Below are 22071 nucleotides of genomic sequence, written 5' to 3' on the forward strand. Positions count from 1 at the left end.
TGTCACTACCAGGAAGACAAAGCATAACACAGATTTTGGGGGGAAAAAAATAGCACGAATGTGAGAACTTGTAGAGTTCTTCCCAGTGTATTATGACAGTAATTCAAACTGAGCTCCCAATTGAGAGGGCAGCCTGGCTCCAAAAGCAACGTGCAGATGACAGCGTAATGAATTTAAGAAGCGGCATATTTCTGATTACAATGCATGGAAACCAGAGAAATATTCCATTGGTCTAAGTTTGGAAATGAACTTGTGCAGCAGCAGACAAGCCAGTAAGATCCATCTTAATCGCAGATTCCAGAAGTGTTAAAAAAGATACAAGCAGGCAAGCGTATTTCAAATCAGTTACGCTCTTCCAGAAACAAAAATCATTTTTCATTAGCAAGGAGGATGCACACACAGAAGTCTTTAGGTGGCCCCCTAACTTAAGGAAATGGAAGTACAAGACTGAGGCACCCAGGATCTCTCAAATGTTCACTGTTGCATCAAAGTCTGTCAAGGGATTGGCAGGAAAAAAAAGCACCAGAAAAAGCCTACAGATAGTGCTTGGTTCAGAGAACATCCCACAGAGCACGGAGAAGGGTCCAGCTTCCTCACCACAGGTACTGCTAAATGTGCCACTGAAACCAAGCCACAAGGCAAACCCAAACCTCTCCAAAGATTAAAATATGAATGAAAAAAAAATCAGGAAACAAAATACTGATGATACAAAGCCCCTAAGAGAAATTATTGAGCATAAACTATTGAACAGCAGTCCAGAGAGGTGGGGAGAAGCCCTGAGGAATTCTAGCACATCTTCTCCTAGTCGTAAATCCAACTTCGCCTTGGCCAGAGGCTTCAGATCACGTCCCTGCTGCACTGACACCAATGACACTGTTGCCAGGAATATGCCAAAACCCTGAGAGCAGAGCCTGGTTTGCTGGGAGCCTGCTTGGCTCGGAGCAGGCTGAGCCCCGCGCTCCCTGAACACAGCAGGAGCCTTGCCCTTGCACCCAAGAAGCTTACAGTTAAAATACGGGAAGATTTCTATATCGGGAGGGCAAATCCCAGCTGACACAGAAGAATTAGAAGCTCACATAGAAGGTTACAGCTTGCGAAGGAAATGAGAAGGGACGGGTGCACACGAGAGGCTCTGATGCCCCACAGCGATGAATGCGCAGCCGCTGAGCTGGAAGCACAAGAGAAGCCTCAGGCAAGTGGGAATCCAACATAGGTACCAGAGAGAGCTGCCAGGAAGTTTTCGAGCGTGCATTTTAGAATTTAAGTCTAAAAACAGAGAGTGCAGTGAATCACCAAGCAGACAATGTGAAGAGCCAGCCCTCTGAACAGACCCGAATGGGGGAATCGCTGCTCAGTCACTTGCCTGTCTCAGCCTGCCTACAAATTGAAGGATCTCATCCCGTAGCTCAGGAGGCCTGGCATCCTTGGAGCAGGTCAGTGACCTATTTTGAGGTCTCAGGTTGGGACACAGCGCTCAGAAGTCACATCAGGCCTCCTTAGGAAAGTAGGAAGGAAGCTTCCCTCTCCTAACTAATTCCAACTGCATTAAAAGGAAAAGTCAGCATCTTGGTGGAAGCCACCAGACTCAAACTCCAGGGGCAATTTCCATCAGGTAACCCTGTGCTGCACACAAACTTGCTAGCTGACTAGCCCAAGGCAGCTTTAGAACAGCACTGGAGCATGCAGGCTGCACCCCCAGGCACAAGCAGACTCCCGTGCTTGGGATTCCAGCGCTGATACCAATACCTGACCCAGCCACTGTGCAGCTAGGGAACAGGAAACAAAATGCTGGCAGTACTAAGCCCCTAAGAGAAATCATTGAACATAAATTAGAGAAGAATAGTCCAGGGAGATGGGGGGAAAGCACTGAGAAATTCTAGCACACCCTCTCATGCATCTGTGTGGTCTGTGATCACCCGTTTGCTCACTGCTCGGACACAAAAGCCTACAGTCAGCACTAAAAGGGTTCAGATGAAGCAAAGCCCTTTCAGCAGTGCCAAAAACAGGGCATAAGTGAGCACAGACAAGAACAGTGTCCTGCAGCCACAAATGTTCTCCTCAAATCCTTTCTTCCTAACAAAATAAAAGATTCCCCTCCCCACACGCACAGCACACTCCCTCCCTGCTCACAGTTTGATGCCCAAAGCAGTTATCTGCGTTATTTTCTTACCTTTATCAGTTTCATTCTTCATTTTCTTGCCACTGCTCTTCTGGATCCCCTCATTCATGTTTTGTTTCACCACTTCAACCACTTCTCTCTTCTCTAAAGCGCCAGCATCAGAATTATCCATCAAAGGAATATACGTGGTTGCTTGAATAAGAGGTTCATCCACCAAAACTGTAACCAAAAGTCCACAGGGTGGGTTAAAGCTTTTTAATTATTAACTTCAATGTATAGAAAAGGTGCATAACACATTAGTGAGATGGATTACAGCATCTCTAATCTCAATAGTTAGTTTTATTAATAACCTTCAAAGCTTAACTCATTAAAGCTCTTCAGGTAAGTTCATTAAACAAACTTCTCTAATGCATAAGAATTTAATAGCTCCAATTAAACTTATATTTTCAAAGCTGCCTGTTAGCATTTTAAGAAGTAGCAGAGAAGAACCTTCACATTTTGATTTCAATTTCATGTTTTCATTTAAGTTGCATACAGCATCCGTGAGACTGGTTTACTTCGGGCTGTGTACGAAATGCATGCAGCATCCCTGAAACACGCGTACAGTAAGTCTTTTGTTCCTGTTCTGTTAAAGGCTGGTACCTTACTGCCAGCATTTGCACCCAGATTACATCACCAGCAACCTAAACCACTTCGGCAGAACATGTGGTAAGGGCAGCAACCCATCTTATTCCGCAGGCAGACTCAGCTGCACTTAATAAAGACCTCTCATCTGTCAGAGCAGGCTTCAGGCACCATTAATATTCAGAGAGACACCCAGAGGTGCTGGCCGACCTCAGTCTCTGTTCACACAGCACTGAATCCACGTGGTGAGAAACAGCCTCTGCCCAAGGAACTGCTCAGTCTGCGCTGCTGAGGTAGAAACAGGGGAGGGGAGAGGAAGAATGACAGTGCAGGGACGACAGAAGCAGTCAGTGACAGAGGTGGATTTGGGGGTTTGCCCAGTGCACGCTGCCTGAAGCATGTGAGGCATCCTGCACAGAGCCACCACGCAGCAGGGAAGCTCCTGACCCACCCAGCCCAGCTGAAGGGCTGATGGGGAACAGATGCCATGCAGCGGGCTGGAGAGCAAAGGGAAATGGGTGGGAGAGAAGATTTCAGGCATCAGTGCAGCACAAACGTGGCTTCCTGGCTGCCAGAGAGCCAGCTGGAAAATGCTTCCACATTCTGCCTGCCCTTAAGGAGGAAAACAGGCCAGATGGACCTTCCACATAACCTGCCAGAGCCTCTCATCTTAAGCAGCAAGCAAACACCTGCACATGCATGGCAAGCACTGAAGTGAAGAGATGTTTCCTCTAGAAGAAATACCCAACATTAATTCTGTTAGCATCCTCATTTTTTATTTTACTTCCTCTCCTTATTATCTTCCCCTTGTTTCGTTCCCTTCCTCTCAAAAAGCCTGTCTAATATCTGTGAGACACTCTGCTGCCAGTCTGACCTGACCAAAATGTAAAGGAAGCACAGAGACCAACACCATCTACTCCAGGAGCAGTCCACCAGCTTCTTCATCGCTGTCCCAGCGAGGAAGAGTTTTGAGAAGATAGCAAGGTGACCTCAGAGGACTCCGTGGTCACGCTCTTCCCAAATGCCACAAACACAACAGCACTCATTGTAAAAAAACTGAAACACAAGAGGCAGACTGAGCCAAGAGACGAGAACCAGCATCTTGGCAGGGAGCGAGGGATGACGAACAGTAAAGGCCTTGACAGCGAAGATGAGCAGTTTATGTTGGAGCAACAGCTAGCTAACAAAAGGACAATAAGAGAGGAAAAAGCAATTGGCTAAAAAAAAACAAAAAAACTGCAGTCTTGTTTGGGGCAGATGACTGCAGCCGTTAGAGACGTGCCTTGCTCAGAGTCTGGGCAGCTTACACTCTATGTCAATACTTTGCTCCTCAATTCAAGTGGGGATGTGTGGATCCAAAAGACTCAGAAAGGTGAAAGGTTCACGGAGGCATGCCACGTTCAGTGGTACTCGTTGTTCATAAAATAAAGAGCAGTCTATAGGATTTTTCCTACCTTCGATCCCTGCTTTTTCAAATTAAGAAAGTTAATCTACAGGTTTCTTTCCCAGAAAGAAGGCGAAAGAAAGAAAAAGGTTGAGTTGTCAGGCACGTCTGAGCTAAGAAACGCTTGGTATTCTCACCATTATCAACTTTCTGCTTCTTTGCAGAGACTTTCTTCTTTCCTGATACATTTTCTGGCTTTATCTCTTGGTGGAGCAGGACAGGGTCTTGCTTTTTGGCAGGAGATGCAACAGAATCAGTCTTAGAATCTTGATCATCTGTAACAGACAATTGAGACAATGAAGAGCATATTCTCATTTTTAAATCAGTGACTCTAATCACTGAGATCTAAGCCCAGAAAAAAAAAAAAATCATGTATTTGAAATGAGAAGTTATGAAGTTATACACACAGACAAAAACGCATTTCCCAGACCAGATGAGACCCCAAAGCAAGAGAAAGGTTTAGCAGAGTGAAGGGCCACAGCACCGAGTGTTTTGACAGAGAGGACTTTCAACTGCGAGCAGAACACAGGCGATTAAAGTGACCTTTTCACAAATCCAATGCAGCTTTTACTGCAACAGAGCACACAGCATGTGTTACCATACCAGATTCTCGTTTGCAGGATGGATTCCCCCAACCCCATCCCCACCGTGAACCCCCTCGTGCCTTTTACACACACACACACACCCAACAGCTACTGGGACTGTGAGAAGCAGAAAATAAGTGTTTTGCATTAGGGAACTGTTCTTTGTAAAAGTTGTTTCTAGAGAGGGGTGCTTTTTTTGTTGTTTTTTTGTGGTTTTTATTCTTTTGGGACAGCTTGTGCTATACGATATGCTTGTCAGAGCTGACACACCACGCAGGGTTACGGCGTTAGCTCATGCAAGCAAGGATAAAAGTTAGTTGTGGCTGCCCTCGGAACAGCCTTTGCAGACCACATTTTCATCACGCCACAGAGATTTTCAGAGAGCACCCACAAATAAGATTTGATGCTGTTTTTGCTGGTAGTGGGCAGGTCTTCCTTCTCCCTTTTTCAGGAAAAAAATCACATCAAGCAGCAGTGTCGTTCTTTTTCCTCCCTCCCTGTAGCAAACCTGTTAACTACTCCTTATATTATCTGCAAATATTTTGGTTTTCACTTATTTTTGAAACTGGATTTTTTTTTTTTTAAGCTTCCATGAACGGCCATCCACATATTTGCAAACAACTTTACAATTTTTCAGTCTGGTCTAGGTTGGATGCTTCAGCTGCAACGGCTGGATCAGTATTTTTGTTTCTGTTCCATCCCATTATAAAGGTGAAACGGGTGGGAAGTGACTTTACGTGCTTCTTTCTTCCCATGAATCAGCCACCAAACACCTTCTGGTACATTAGGCCAGCACTTAAGCAGTGATTTATTTTGCACACTCAGCTACGGGGGTTCCCTAGACGTCCTTCCCTATTAGAGCAAGTGCTCTTAGGGCTCTGCTTTTTCATGGCTTGACATCAGAGTGCACACAGCAAACACTTAATGACTTCTTTCAGGTAATTAACATTTTGACAGCTTGAGAGCAAAGGAGCCAAGCCATAGAGCAAAGCAGAGACACGGGCTACTCCGTTTCCCTCAACGATCTCTAATAGAAGAAAGCAAGGACGGGAGGAGGAAAACCAGAGCATTGCCACCAGATGGAAAACAAGGGGGGGGGAAAAAAGCAATAGCTCGTAAAAAGGAAAAGGTTAGAAGTGAGCTTTGCCCCACAGAGATCAGGCAGAACAGTTCTGAGAGAGACGCTCTGTGGCCTCGCAGGAAGCAGAGCACAGTTTTGGCGTTCTGTGCAAGAAGCATATGCAACGTAAGGTACCCATGCCATTTTTCTGCTTCTTCTGCCCAGGCTTCTTCTTAGATGCGGCTGATTCAGATGGTGGAGTGGGCTGTTTTGTAACAGGGACTGGTTCTACTTTCTTGCCTGAAGACTTGGATCCTTCCGACTCCTTAGTTACATGATCATCTTGAGGTGCCTTCTGCTTCTTCTCCTTCTTCTTCCGTTCCCTGACGCCGCTCGATGCTTCGGCCATGCTCAAGGGAACAGGAACGACGTGCTCTTCATCCGTACCCAGGGCATCAGAGAGCTTGAAGTCCCGAGGGGTACTTTCGGAGTCAGATTCATGGATGTTCCCGTTCTGAGCTTCTTTCTTCTTGTTCTTCTTCTTCTCTGTTTTCTTTTTATCGCTCTTGGCAGGCGGAAACTTTAGGTCCCTTTTCTGTTTTGCAAGGACTTCGTCGTATAATGTTTCTTTCATGAAAAGCCAGAAGAAGAGGAAGATAACCGTAATAACCACAGAAGGAATGAGGATGATGAAGTAGGTAGACTCGTAAAACTCCATTGTGCTTCTTCTTAGCTGTATTTATAAAAAATCTATAGGGGAAAGAAAAAGAAACAAGAATTAGTTTTTTGAACAGGTTTTGACACTTTTTTCCTCCTGCCAATAATATTGATAAAAAGCTTTGACATCACCCTTGAGAAGCCTTAAAATTTGCTTTTAATAAAGTTACCAAACTAATATCAAGCATGGAAGAACTTTGAAGGCTTTCACCATTTGCTTCAAAGCTGCTAACCTGCATAGAAAGGAACTGTAGCTGCTGGGCTGAGCCTGGACAAGAGCAGTTCCCTTTCTTTCACTCATCTTCCTCATTCTCCCTTCTGAAGTGAAATTCAGTAAGTGAAAGCTTTTGACATCAGAACTACATGAGACAGCAGTTCCAGAGGCTGTGAAATACAGACCCATACATTTAGAGGAACTCTTTTTTTTAACCTTTTTTCTCCCCCATAAATCAAACATCGTGATGTCAGTTTTTTTATCTTGTCAAGCGGGAGTTAAATCTCAACTTTTGCTCCCAGTTTTATGAAACGCTCAGAAGCGGAGCAAGGAGAAGGGAAAAAGGCCTAAATGTTAGTCAACCATAAAGAATCAGTTTGTTTTTTTTTCAGAACTGCTTTTTGAAGTCTAAACCAGCTTTAAACTCATGAAAATTCCACAGGTTTATGGGAAAACAGCGAGATCTGTTACTTATTTTGTGCATGTAACGGCACAGCTCAGAGCATTAAATGAATAAAACAAAAAAGCAGGAACCACAGAATTTAAAAGAAAGTGAGAATTAAGGTTTATTTAAAAAAAACATTAGTTTTAGGGCCAAGATAAGACTGATTTCCCCACTTCACAACTCTGGTCACTATGAACAGACACAGATTTTTGCAGGAAGAATTCAAACCAGACTGTTCCAAGGAAAAAAAATGGCATTGATCCTTGAAAAACGCGATCAAAATTCCAACTAAGCACACACAATTGCTGATTCACCAACTCAGTTTGAAAACTGCCACAGCAAACACGTGCTTCAACCATATTTTCCTCCACACCAAGAAGAGGACGCTCCAACTCAAGTGCCCTTTGGGAAACCCATTCCCTTGGGAATGAAAGGCAAGGGATGTAACCCAACTTGTGTCTCCTATTACAAGAGTTCACACAGCAGGATGACCCCAAAAAAGGGTAGGGGGAACTGCCCCACACTTCTAAATTATATTTGTTGAAATGTTTGGGTTTGAAGGGATCTTAAAGCCCACCCAGTTCCACCCCCGTGCCACGAGCAGGGACACTTTCCACCAGCCCAGGCTGCCCCCAGCCCCATCCAGCCTGGCCTTGAGCACCTCCAGGGATGGGGCAGCCACAGCTCCTCCGGGCAGCTCATTCCAGTGCCTCACCAGCAAAGAATTTCCTTCTTATATTGCCTGGGGTATTGCCACCATTGCTTAGAAGAAAATAGACGTGTACACTGAATGCCCAGGGACTGCAGTCAGCAGAGACGTTGTGCGGCACAAGGAAAGGACAGGTTCTTGCTTCTGAGCAGAGGGTTACTCTTTAAATACCTTCTAGTATCACACTTCAGCCTCAAAAAGAAAAAAAAACCATCTCATGGCTGTGCTAGAAGCTGCTCTTTAAGTCAGCTTGCCATCCTGCCCTGTTGGGAGACAATTTATTTGTACAGGGCACTGAGCAGTACAAAGAGCAAGGAGTGGGAACTCTAATTTGGCTATTAAGTTATCAAAATAAATGGCTAACCTTTCAATGCACTAATTATTCATCAGTTGTCTTAACGCTGTCTCCTCCCAGGTTTTGTGTTTTATTTTCCGTGTGCCCAGCTCGCTGGAAGGGCTCGCAGCTGGAATCAGGCACAGGGTTTTGCAAGGGCTGCGAGGGAGGAAAAGCTCTGCTTTTGGGGAGAAAAAGCACGGATGCATGAAACTGAGCTGGAGCTTTCAAAGTGATTCATAAAACCAGCCTGCTGTACGAAGTGATCTAATATTAGTTATCGCTTGAAGGAAACAGATCTGGAAAATTTGCTGCAGCCAAAGTCAATATTGAGTGCTTACAGGAGAAGCTAAGCCCCAAAGAAAACGTGTAACGAAGCAGATTTCTCACAAACGTGATGAGGTTGATCATTACAGGACCTTACTGCCCCAATTACAACACCGAACCACAAGGAGCCCCCAACGTGCCCAGCTCTGCCCCACCGACACCGGGGCACGCAGCCGGCCATGCGCTGACCCTTTTACACGTTGTAAAGGACGGAGGCACCGAGTGATGGGATGGCCACCAAGGCAGGACCGAGACGTACCCAGCGACTGTCATTTTGACATGGAAAAGCACGAAACGTGGCATCAGGCATGATCACAGCCCGACCGCTCAGCAAGATCAGGTTCCCGGTTGCTGAAGCCCTGAAATACCTCCCAGCACCCCGTTAAAAAAAATAAAGGCAAGAGAGTTTGTCTTTACATTTTAACCAGAACCCAAAAAGTCTTTCAAAGTTGGAATTAAAGCAAGCCTGCTCCCGGAAAACCTGTGTTTTGTTTGTCGAAGGGGTGTGCACGAAGCTGGGGAAAGCTCCAATCTTTCTGATGATCTGAACGCAAACACAAAAAGCTACAGAAAGGTTTGTAGCGTGGCTGAGTCACCCCCAAAGGGAGCATCAGGTACGGGATGGCTGGGATAAAGCTGTGACCTGGTAGAAATACTGAAGTTTCCCAGCCCAGCACGAACAAGGGTGTTTAAGCATCACCCTTGGGGTCTGTGGGCAGGTGCCACAAGGTCCTCACCAAGTGACACCCTCGCCACGGGGCAAAGAGGCAGGGGTTTGCCTCACACAGGGCTGTCCTCTGACAACCTGCAGTTACTCAAGGAATTTCTCCATTCCCATTTATCCTTCTATATTGCCTTGAGAAACCGTCTAGGAAGACGGAAGCAGTCTATAAGGGAAAAAAATCATACGCTGCCCTATGAGAAACAGGACAGAGAAGCTCCTCCTATTAAACCAGAAGAAAGAGAACACTACATGAAGTTAAAAACCTTCCCACGTGAGTTTAAATGCTCGCCAGGACTCGGTTCCACCACTCCCCATATTCCTGCTAGCTGCAGACACACGAGATGCCCTCACACCTCTCATGCCACGCAGGACCAGTCCCTTGGGAACAAGCCACATCTGTCCCAGTGCACACACAGACTCTGTTCACGTTCAGTCCAACATTTTAACAAAAGAATTGCACTTTTGTTCCCCCAAACAGAGCCCATGCCACAAAAACTGCTTCTGAACTCCAGCGCAGCATCAGTGCCTGCACCTGACTGCCCCTGCTAGCTAATGCTGGCCTGGGTTTCCCCGCACACCCCCGGCTTTCTGCATTTACCTCTCGAGTTTCACTCGGCACAGAAAGCACATTTCACAGGATATTCGTTCAGTTTGGGTCCAGGGGATTCACTTACTTGAGAAGACAGAAATAAATTAGGGCTCCATCTGGCTAATGAGTCACTCGGAGCTCAGCCCCAGCACGGTACCAGCACCGCTTCTCTAAACGCCTGGCTCTCAAGATGCGTGTAACCTCTGGGGGTTTGTGCTTCTGAAATAAAATAATGTTAAATCAGGTGGAAAAAAAAAACAGGTATTGGGGCAGCCTCTGCACAGCCTTCCCCATGATACTGGGCTTAACACCCAGCCCACAGCACAGGCATCTGGCCGGCAAGGGGACTAAATAAAACCCCTCGTGTTCAAGGCACTGAGAGCACAGCAAAAAGCCTCAGAGGAGCATTTGCATTGAATAAATTCCTCGAGGAGACAACACGAACGCTGTTTTCCCCTTCATCTGCACAGTTAGCAGCACAGCTCCTACTAGTCAGCTGCGTGAGAGGGTCATCTCGGGAACAGCTTTGCTCCCAAACTGATCTCCCTGCAGGGCTCCTGGTGAAGACATCCAGCAACTTGGGCACTACAAGAGGGAACCTGTGGGAAATCAGGGTTTGGTAACAAAAGGGAACGAGATTTTAAAATCCAACAAGTTCAGCCACTGCACAGCAGCTCTGCATCCACACGGCGGCTGGAACCAGCTCCAGGAACCCCAGAGCATCAACCTAAAGCGCTGCAGGGCTCAAGCCCTAGGACGAAGGGCTGCCAGAAACCCTAAAGATGGGGTTAACCCCATTTAATAACAGCATTGCTACGAGATTAGCAAAGTCTGCAGAATTAGAACTTAATAATTAAGAGACACTATTTAAAGCAGTGCTACGATGGCACAGAAAAACACAAGGTGTGCTCCTCGTGCCCCGAGACGAGACGCTGAAGGCAGCAGAGCCTCTGCAATGTGACTTTGTGAGAGGCAGGGAGTGAAAGCTGTCACAGCAGGCAGGGATTTCAGCTCATCAAACCTGCTCCAAGCTCGTTAACACCTGGCCAACCCCTGCAGGTAATCAGCGAGCGATGGGAACAGAGGGAGCCAGCACGACCCAACCACCTCCACCTTCCTGCGCAAGGGTCACACGTTCCCAAAAACTGCCCTGCAAAGGACGGACTGCACCCGAACCCCGTTTTAAGACAGGGCACTGAGATATTGCACGCATCTCACCTGTGGCAGGAGGAGCACAGCTCCCAGGAAGCTCACACCATCTGCTTACAGCTCACTGTTAAAGCTGGCACAATTTAGAGGCACGCACGAGGCGTCCACAACCAAGATCTGTCGCCCTGCCAGTTTTGACCCAGATGGCAAACTCTAACCCATTTTTTTTTTTGTACGTTTTTAGATGCTTTTCAGACTCCTTTGGAGCTGCCCTTCCACGCTCTGCTGGCAGAAGCCCTCCCAAAACTCTCACCTGGGGGGAGCACAGCGACCAGCAATGCAAGGTGAGGTCTGCAATTAAACCCTCGCCCCAACAGCACGATTTATACAGCAAGAGGAAAGCTTCAGCCACTTGAATTTACAAGCTGAACCTTCCACATCCTAAAGTAACCCTGATCTGGGAAGGAGACCTGTTCAAGTCAAGCTTAACAGTGCTCAAAACCCCCTCTAAAGTGTTCGCAGCAAGAAGGGGAGGCTTGTCAATAAATCTTTCCACTCTTCACTTGATTAGGCTGATACAATTAAGCCATTTGCAGAGCACAATCTCGGCGCTGCAAATACCCTTTAGGTAAATATTTTCCATTCCAAACGTGCCGCTGTTTGTACCATCTGTTGGGCTCTGCTTGATGTTAGTTAACAGAGACACACTATTTATTATACTCCAGAAAAGAGTAACTTTGCTTCAGCAGAAGCCTTTGCTTTTTCTTTTTCCCCCTCTTCCCTTTTTAAATACATTTTTAGAGTCAACACCTTGGAAAAACGCAGCAGCTGCCGATGGAATAAAACCCAGAGCCAGAATTAACTTCAGCAAAAGCAGAGTGTGCAACCTTGCATTTACCTGGGGATAAACACTCCCTCCTCCATCCCTGCAGCTCACCCCAAAACCACACAGACCCCTTCGGTGAAGCCTCCTGGGGCTGTTGGTGCAAAGAAACAAGAGCATAAAGATATCGGCATCACTCAGGACTGAAGAATCTTCAGAAAATGAAACATTTCTTGCAAGAGGAAGTTATTTTGGATCAAAAACAGCTCTGAGAAATGCCATCAGGGCCAGAGCAAAGCGTCCTCACCCCCACCAGACTGCAGGTTTCCCCCTGAAACCACGACATCCTAACACACACACCCATTAACGCGCTGACCTCTGCCTTCGGAGATCTCTTTACCTTCTCCCCAGCTGCCCGTACGGGACCAAAGGTTGTGGCTTCCACCTGGAGCAGGCTCTGGGCATCACCCAGCACGTCTGCCTCTTCCCATCACTGCTTCCAGGGAGCCCCTGAGGCTCCCTTCCCTCCCAGCTCCTGCCGGGACGTGCTGTGCCCACCGCCTGAGCTGAGCTGTGCACACCCAGCACGAGCAGGCAGGATTTGAGGCACGCGTTTCCTTCTGCTGCAAGCCAGGACCAGATCCTCGCCAGCTCTTAATTTTCTTGCTCACATCTCTGTATGGGGAACTGGGAAGTGAAACTTCTCAAGCTAAGGAGGAAAAATACTCACTGCAATCGCGCAGACGGAGAAACCTGCAAGTGGAGATTAACAGACTCCGATTTGGTCCGCCGGCAGCGATAGCCGCCAAGGTCACTACAGCAAGGAGCTCCCAACAGCCAAAATATCCCCTGCTGTGTCTCTCGCTCTCTGTCTGTCGTGTTACATCAGAAAGTAAGGCTTAACAGCAAAAGAAAATAAAAAAAACAGCCACACGAATGCAGCAGCAGGAGCTGTTCTGCTGATGTTAAGGCAAGGGGAGCCGGCCGCGCACCGCTCAGCCCCACGGACCAGCTGCATCTTTTAACCACATTATAGGAAATGCTCAAGTTTGCATTTCTAACGCTCTCAAAATACCGATTTGCTCGAAAATAAACCTCGCTCTTCTCACCACGGCGCTGCTCAGCTGATTTGCAATGGGCAGCCACCATGAAGTGGCTTTGTAACTCTGCAGGAACACCGAGCCGTGGCGTTGCCTTTTCTCTGGTGCTGGCACATCACGCAAGGCCATAGCAGGATTACCTCCTAAAAATAAGAGACAAAGCTAGCAGATTAATAGCTGGCTGAGGTTGGATTACCAGCCTGAAGAGCAGCTTTGCGTGCCATGTGGCTGCTCAACATCCAGGGGTCCCCTGCAGCCCCAAGCTGCCCAGCAGCGCGAGCCAGGCACAGGTTTCAGCCGGGATTTGGAGGTCAGCAAGGCAGAGACACCCAAATTATGTGTCTGGATGGGAGGCAAGAACCAGGCCACACCTGGTTTTATTGTGGTTAATCACCTGGGAAGTTCATCATGGTCTGTACAAGCCACTTCCACATGTTAAAGCCACTATGAGCCCCAAGAAAGGCCTTTTGCTATCTGCCTGGTGAATAAATAGGTGTCTGACTCCCTGTTCCCAGCCTGCTCTCACCTGGGCTGCACAGGCAGCCCTGGAGCACAGCTCTGCCAAAAAAAAAAAGGCAGGGGAATGCTCAGCCAGGAAGGCAGCTCTTCTGATGAATTTGGGTTTGCTACACCCCTATCATCTCCAGGCACAACTCAACCTCCACAAGGACAGCAGTGCAGGTACAAGCAGCAGCTTCTCAGTACTCAAATTCCACTCGTGCTTTCACAGTGAGCTACAAAGAACAACAGCTGGAACCAAAGCTTTTCCCCTTTCCAGTGTATACAGTAAATACGGCTACACAAACATACATTTCTCTATTATATTCTCTTGTTTATATTTAAAAAAAAATAAATGGAAGAGAAGGAGACAGAAACAAAAGAGGAAAAGGCCTTAGCCCAGCTTTTTTTTTTTTTTTTTTTTCCCCCTCTGCAGATTGCTGTGAAACTATGAATGGAATCCAAGAACTGGGAGGCTCATTTAAAAAACAAAACAGGTTTTTTATACACCAGAGCTGCAACCAGTCAAGGAAAAGCCCCAAGCGTGTTATCGGCCTCTCCATCAGGCTGCCACGTCCCAGCAGAGCCTCCTGCACCCCAGTTTCTGGCTGGGACGAGCTCCTCGTGGTCACAGCACTGCAGCCCGTGCCTGCTGAGTGATGCCAGGAGTTGAACTTGATGATCCTTCCTTATGGGTCCCTTCCAACTTGGGATATTCTCTGATTTTATGCTCCTGGGAGGCACAAACCAGCCTTCGGTTTGAAGCCAGGGCAGAGCAGACGTCCTCAGAGACAGGAAAACCACGACAGATTGCTAACGAGGAAGCTCTACATAGCAGCAGTTAGTTTTGGGGACGCATTGCTGAAGTTTGCACATACCTGCACTAAATTGTCCTCGTTTGCTGCTTGCTTCTCCAAGCGGCTTCCTAACCCAGCCCTCAGCCAGCTCGGTCAGTGATGTGTTCGCCTGCTCCCTAGGATCCCTCCAGAAGCACAAGAAATGCCATTTTAAACCTACCACATGTCCTGCACGTCTCCAGCAGCACAGCCTTTCGCCAAATTCCTCGCCAAAGCACCAGAAAAGAAATCCTGCGAGCAGCGGGGACAACTGAGAAGCTGAAAGGCTCTGACCTTGAAGGGCTGGCAGGCGGCTCGGGGCAATGCAGAATTGATTAACCTTCGTACCTCCACGCCCCAAAGGCACAGGACTGCCAGGGCAGTCCCACAGTCCAGCTGTGTACACCCTAACAGTGTCCCATTAGGGCTTTTTGCAAAGCTTCCACCCACGGTGAACGTGGGGAGGGGGAGGCAACGGGATAGGAGGCAGACAACGAGCCAATCTGCAAGTTTTCCTCTAAAAACCCAACCCAACACCATTTTCCTGCGAGAATAAATCACATTCCTAGCAAAAAGTATCAACTTGGTTCATCCTAGAATTTCTTTTCCCTATAAAAATAAGTCAAAAGACGTTTTTAGTGTGAATCCCGTTAAAAACAACTTCATCCAGACTTGTTTTTAAGCATGCGTTTGATGGACGAGAGCAGAAATCATCCTCTGCCAAGGCAGGTATTAGCCCAGGAGAATCCATTCAGCACAAGATTTCCTAACCATACAAAGATTTCACTCAAGCATGTGCCTGCAGTCCTCTGCCCCGTTGCAAGAGGAACAAAGGAAAAAGGAAATGACTAATCAAAGCACCAGCACATTAATATATTTTGGTATGTGGAAAGGGAAAATTGTAGCGTGTATTTTTAACATTCCCAACAGGAGAATGCGCTCCCATGCGTATGCCAGCCACCACGTAGCCTCGGCAGCTCTAGGGAAGAGGAAAAAAAAAAACGAAGCGAGCCTCGGGCCAGCGGAGGAGTTTTGGATTTTCCACCTCCCTCCGTCCTGCACAACCCAAACACCCACCTGGGGCCCTGCTTTGGTGCACAGCGATGTGAAATACGTTTATACCCACCTGCTGCTGCACAGCAAATGCCTCGGCGATTTGGGGACCTGAGCTGGCTGCAAGGGCAGGGGGAGCCCCGCAGGAAGGTGGCTGAGAAGGGACGAGGCGAAGGTGCCGGGCTGCACCAAAGCACCCCGCCTTCAAACCTTCCCTCGTGGTTATTTTGCCACAGCACCTGCGCAAACCGGTGTCCCAATACAGAAAGATTTAATTTTATTTAATTTTTTTCTTCTTCATGCTACGTTCCCCACACTCCCTGCCTCCACTGGAGGCTTTTTGGGGACAGATTTGCCCAGCGTTTGCTCAAGGAGCCTGAAGGACTCTTGTGATGAACTCAAAACGAGAACTTCCCAATCATTACCTAAAGCAACCCAAAAAAATCAGCTCAGCAACAGCCCGCGACGGTCATTTGTGCACTGGGATGGCCCAGCACAAACGCTGCTGGAGCACTGCCTGGCCGTCCGACCGCAATTTGTTCCCCGGTTTCGTAATTAAGGACTACAATCCGCCCTTCTTCTGATGCCAAAGCCCAAAAGGCTCATTATAATAAAAACCATTTCAAGTCCTAAATGGGAAGCCACTGTCGGACCAACTGCGATGGTTCAGCTGCCCCCAGCTCTGATACTTAAATGTAAAAGACGCAGAGAAAATTGATATTTAACCTTCCTGCAACGAGCTTTGCCATCAGCCGCCCTACGGGCAGCTGGAAGCACGAAGCTGCAGCAGGTCTTCACCCTGGCGTTGCAAAATGACAGCCCCAGTCACTCCCCCACCAAGATTTCCCCATTATTTCTGTTCAGTCTGCTGCTCGGCACGGCTCTGCAAAGCGACTGGACCACAGACAAAAAAGAAAGTGCTTCGTTAACCTTTCTGTGACTCAACAATCCCTTTGTTAAACAGCAGAGGATGAGAGGAGAAGCGACAGCAGAGCGATGCTCCCTCTGTTTGGATTCCTGCAGCAGGCCGATTGCCCTGCCTTGGGAAGAGGCAACAAGTTAAAGGAGAGCTGTGAACAACTCACCCGGGGAAATCAAGGCTTCTAAGTGATTGTGAATCATATCAGATACAGCTGCTTTCATGTGGTTTCTCCTAACTACCTCGAGTTAGAAGATATTATTATTTATGGCCCAGATTATGGCGAAGCAGCTGAGTGATTTCAGTTTTCTCTAAAGGGAAACCAAGTGTGACTGCTGCATCAAACTTACTGTAAACCTGGCACAGATTTAGCTAAATTAGAGCATCACGAAGCAGCACGTGAAACGAGACCACTATACCTCAGTCCCAGGCTAAATCTCCAGCTCAAGTCTTCATAATTCTTCATCTCTAAAGGCAGAGAAAATCAGCAGTGAAGATTTTTTGCCCTTCTCACCACTTACAGCATAATGAAAAAACTGGGGAAAAAAGTTTCCATCGCTTGAACGAAGTTCAGAATGGTAAAAAGTTTTCAGATGAGTCCAGGGTTTAACACTCAGGGGCGTACAGTAGGTTCTCAACCCCTGGATTGTAAAAGGGCGACTTCAGCTGAGGCTGGACGAGAGGAGGAACGCGGACCTGCCATAGAGAAGTCAAAGTTCCTCTGGGTTGACACAGGCATCATAAATAGAGATCTCCTCAACGTGCACAGCTACCAAGTAGGGTTTGTCAGCCTCCCCAGCCCGGTAGTGCCCCTCTGCTGCCCACACAGCTGGGTAAGCACTCCATCAGCACGGCTATTTTTGCCCTCTGTGCTATCCACCCTAGTCATGGTTCAGGAAGAGGCAAAAAAAAAGATCCAAGGAGCCGTGGCCGAGCTGGCACCGCTCGCTCTCGTGGCGTTCCCCTGCTCTGAACTCCTCACCCCAGTAAAAAGGGGCCGTACCCAGCCCATCAGCTTCCTCCAGCTCGTACCTTGCAGGGTGGGGTTGAGGCCAGAGGACAATGCTGGCATGGGAACAACCACGTACTAAGCCATGAATGCATTTTTGATTGCAAGTTGGAAAAAAGCACTCAGCCCTCAACACAACGAGCTGCTCGACGTGGCCGTGGGGTACCTACAGCCACCCTGCAGAGCTCCGTGGTTGAATTCACCTGGCCACACGGCTGCTCACAGCTCCTGCCGCTCAGCTACGGGGCAAACCTGAGCCCTGGGACCGCAGGGAACACGTTGGGAATGATGCAAGTCTTGTGCCAGCAGCAATCAGGGGGTTTTAAGTCCCTGTCACACTGTTAAGAACAACACCTGCAAGAGAGGGTTGGATTTTATTACACGTGCATTACATTTACAATCAACTGCCGGGTTAAAGCACTGCTCTTGCTACATTTATAAAACCCTTCAAACACAGGGGATGGGTGGAGATACGCTCAGGACAGAACCTGGACCACAGCAGCTGCTGGACTTCCTACAGCACCAACCTGGTGACTTTGATCCAGCAGAAATTTGCAGGAATTTGCCCAAAGGATGAACAGGATCCCATCACCAAGACTTCCACATCAGATACGAGGCAGTGGCAAAGCTGTAATTCCAAATTTATCCTGAAGTAAGGCGTTACACAGCAAACAAGAAAGTACTTCCATAGCCAGGCTACATCCTTTAATGCTGTCGATAATCTTAGAAATATTAGCTAAAAGTTTCAGGATGGCTGGTGAGCAGAAGAGGCTTCAGAAGCAATCCCTGCAAACAGCACTGGCAGCATACGAGTCTCTCCAGCACAGCTCCTCCAAAGTGTTTCCTAACACAGTTTAATTACACCTGAGCTGTGCTGTGAAGGAGCTTTTGTTAACCACTTTGCTCCTGTAGCTGCTGGTTCCCCAGGTGAGCCGTGCTGAGGCTCACTGCCGTTCCCCTGAGCCCAGCACACCCTGAGCAGCCCTCAGACAGCCCTACTGGTCCTAATCCTACACTCAGCATAACATCGGGGACTTGGTGACAACAAATTCCCCAAAAGATGCGTGCAGAGTGCATCTCAGAGGGCTTTCTGGCTGCCTCCACTTGTGGCCATAACAGCGAGCCCAATAAAAGTTTCTTACAGTGGCTTCAAAGACACATTTAGTTGTTTTCAGAGTATTGAATTCAAATCAATACCCCAACATCCTTGAGTTGTCTCCCCCAAAACAAGCAGCACATCCACATTTGAACCGCAGCTTTCATTAAAGCATAGGGTTAAGACCATGGCAGGTTGCTTTAAAAAGCACCTAAAAACGCTCAGCAGAAGGAATGTGGAGTAATTTAGGTCATTTCTTTCATGCTTCCCTGGGTTCCCCCTCCCCTCGCTTTACTGTCCCACACTCTGCTCCTCCTCTGGCATGCGAGGATTTAACATTTCATTGCAACCACCCAGATGTAAGCGATTGGAAGCAATTCAGCTTGCACCTCTCTTGCTCCCGTGGCCTGCAACGGGGAGGGGAGATTAAGAAATCACCTTAGAAATAGGCACACCAGAAGCCAAGAAATTCTTCCTTTGACACACAAACAGCAGGGAAAAAAGGGGGGAAGCCAGGGGGTCGAGGCAGGGAAACTCCTCCCCCAGAACCTTCTCAAGGTTTTAAAACTTTTGAGTAACTCAGTGACCCCATAACTGGCTCAGCCTGCATTAGGCAAGGTGTAATCGTGCCTCAGGTCACCCTCAGCTCACCAAATCCATGTGCTGAAATACACCAAGGTGGGGAAAACAAGTTTACCTGTTCACCCCACAACTGCTCCGGTGCTCTGCCTGCCGTGCCGGGGCAGCCTCGCTTCGTAGCAGGCTGTAACCCATTAGGAGCTGCTTGAAAAAAAAATCCATTTTTGCATACACACTAAGCTGTAAAGAGGTTTACTAAATTTAGCAGGCAACCCAATCCTGGCAGCGGTGCAGCGCAGGGCTGTAGACGGGGAAGTGACCTTAAGTGGAGGTAACAAGCGAGGATCAGAAGTGCTCCCCTGCAGCTGATCCTGGAAAGCCCACAGCACCCAACACAACCCCAACACGTCCTCCATAAAACCTCCCTGAAACTCTGTAGTCCCAGGATTTTCAGCTGCTACCTGGACAATGCTTTTTATTTGTCCACGCTTGGCGAGGACACCTTCTCAGCAAACATTTTTAGGGCAAACTCCTCCTCTCCGGTCCCGGTCTGAACATGGAGAAGCGCGGCTTTGAAGGACCTTGGCCACCAGTGCTGGGGACACAAAACGAGGCGGTGCAGGTGATGCAAAGCAGCAGCAGAGCTTTCAAGAAATCAAATCAGCAGCCAAAGCCACACCTGCTCCCAGCAGCAAAGGTCAGGAGGTGTGACACAGGACGCTGCTCACCAACTCTGTTTTTCCCCAGCATCACACCCACTGAGAGACCTCCTGGTCCCGCAGAAGGATGTGCTGAGCCCTCCTCCCCACATACATCGAGTTAAACAAGGCAGAAGAGGCCCCTCCTGGCCCCGGTGGAGGCTTTTACCAGAGCACTGCTAAACCCAGAGCATTTCTCAGGTTTGGAGCTGCTCCTGGAGAGGCTGGGGATCGCCCTCATGCTGCTCTCAGCTGGGACAGAGAAGGGCAGAAGCGATGCTGCAGCCGGCTCACGAACCTGTCTGTGGGTCTGTGCTCCTTGTACCATTAAAAAAAAAGATAATCCTCAAATAAAAGCCACGCTGGGATTCATTTTCAGCTTAAAACATGCACCTGCCTCAGCTTTCCCTTCAGTGAAATGGGAAGGGAGGCACCTCCACCCTCCTCACATGCCAGGGCGCACAGATAAACGCCCCAGAGAGCTGGCAGCGGTACGGAGGGGGCAGAGGGCAGGCTCCCAGCAGGAAGAAATCCACCCGACCCGAAAACGAGGAGAGCCGACGTGCAGCAGGGCTGAGTCAGAGCCTTGAAATACCTCTGCCACCGGGCGCTCGCCACGAGATGCTTGGGAGCTGCTCACTTCCTCCGACAAACTGGGTTGGTCTCTTTTTTTTTGTTGTTGTTGTTCTCTCTGAATGAAGGTTTTTCAACTCAAAACTCCCCAACAAACGGGCTGGGAGGGGAGGGGAGGGAAAAAAAAAAAGTCATAGCCAGTGGTCAGATTATACCAGGAACAACACAATTCTCAGCTGCCTCGCGTTACAGGCTCCCTTATCAGTCAGTCATGATTTGGTCCAATCCTGGCACTCTCCCCAAAGAGCTGAACCTTGTGCAAGAGCTTAGTCATCATCTGCCTCGACAGCCACGCACTTGCAAATGGATTACGAGGCCACTCATATTTTCCTGCGAGCAGCAGCATCCCTGCAACACCCCCCCGGGGAGGGCCGGCAGCAGGACTGCTTGTCATAGGGGAGGCAGCTTTTCCCCGTGGCTGGATGAGGGCTAGAGGAGAGGATGCTTTTTATCTCTTCAGCTCGACAGCTTCCTTCCTATGTGGTCGCAGGGAGACAAAAAGACACCTCTGAGCATCGCAAAAAGGAGCAGGAAGTGCTAAGTTTGTCCCTCCCCCAAAATAAAACACCCCACTCTAAGTCCACGTGGGAGAGAGTAAATGCTATCAGCCAGCAATGCAGAATTGAGCAGGAAGAATTTGGAAGTGAAAGAATGAGCCCAAAATTAGGCAGGCTGAGCTCACGCTGCTCTGCTGGGTGGCACCGCTAAGCGAGAGGCTACGCACACGGCCGCTCACTTCCCCTCCGCAGGACGAGGGCTGGAGAGATTTTGGAAGCACCATGAATCACGGGCATAAATATGCCAGCCCTTAAACGCCTTCAACACCCGGGGGATCCTGCAGGCAGGCGTCATTCTCCCCAGGTCAGCCAGTAAACGCTCAGCGAGCCAGCCAGCAGCCAGCCCGAGAAGGTCAGCTCGCTGGTTAACACCTGCGATCCGAAAACGAGGACTCACGTTTTGCTGGGCACCTCCTCCTGACACAGCAATAAAAAAAAAAATAAGCCCTCCTCGATGCTCAAGTCCTCAGTCGGCTACACCTTGAAGAAAACAAGAAGTTTTGCTCTGTATCCTCAATTCTACGGCATAAGAGGGCGCGGAGCTCTCAGGCAGCAGGCTTCGTCTCCTCCCGGAGGGTTAGCAAGGGGCATTTTTCCCATCCTGTAATCTTAAATTTTAGATCAGCAGCTCAGGAGCACGGAAATCCCTGCACGCCTGACAGTGGCAGCAGCAGTTAGCTGCTAACGCTGGCGGAGGGCAATGCTACTTGTAACAGGGCTGATTAGGGCAAGGAAATGAGCAGCTCGCCACCACTAATTTACAGATACTTTCCCCGAGTCCTAACGCAGCCTCAGAGCAAGCCGGGATGAGGCTGAGTTGGAAAAGGAAGCTGCTATTTGTAAGTCTTCTCGGGGAGAAAAGGGGAAGGAGCTTCACCTACTTCTGTTCGGTAACAGGAACGTAGAGCTGTGAATTTTGACACAGAGCACCAAGGAAAACAAAGCGTGTTACAGAGAACAAGGGGGAGAGCTGCAGGAAAGTCGTTATTTTCCTCCTGATTAACCCCACACCTTGCTGTTCCTGTCCCTCCCCCGCACATTGCACAGCAAAATTTCAGGCTTGGCATTCCTGAAGTACTTTTTTGCATCTGATAGAACCAACATCCTTCAGATTTCTGTTAGAAAGAGTTAGAAGAAACCTTCCAGAGCTTCCACAGGCATGGTTACTGCAGAAAGCTCTTCCTTTTTTCCTGTTTTTCACAGTATAAGAGCCTTACTAAAAAAATCACCT

The 22071-nt window shown here is 48.4% G+C and overlaps 1 protein-coding gene across 7 annotated transcripts in view; it reads right to left on the reverse strand.

Annotated features, from left to right (window-relative positions):
- The window catches only part of KTN1 (kinectin 1), a 72355-nt gene that overhangs the window by 46410 nt on the left and 3874 nt on the right, over positions 1 to 22071 (reverse strand). For 5 of the 7 annotated variants that reach the window (XM_084520960.1, XM_084520964.1, XM_084520962.1 and 2 more), the window contains exons 2-4: positions 6027 to 6581; positions 4325 to 4462; positions 2171 to 2338 (exon numbers count right to left, since the gene is read on the reverse strand). In XM_084520960.1, the coding sequence (XP_084377086.1) occupies positions 2171 to 2338; positions 4325 to 4462; positions 6027 to 6549 (829 nt within the window). In that variant the 5' untranslated portion in view covers positions 6550 to 6581. The remainder of the gene's footprint in view (positions 1 to 2170; positions 2339 to 4324; positions 4463 to 6026; positions 6582 to 22071) is intronic. The other 2 variants (XM_084520963.1, XM_084520959.1) reach the window with 2 other exon arrangements.

The sequence above is a fragment of the Aythya ferina genome (assembly GCF_964211825.1).
Source record: "Aythya ferina genome assembly, chromosome: 5".
Classification (NCBI taxonomy): domain Eukaryota; kingdom Metazoa; phylum Chordata; class Aves; order Anseriformes; family Anatidae; genus Aythya; species Aythya ferina.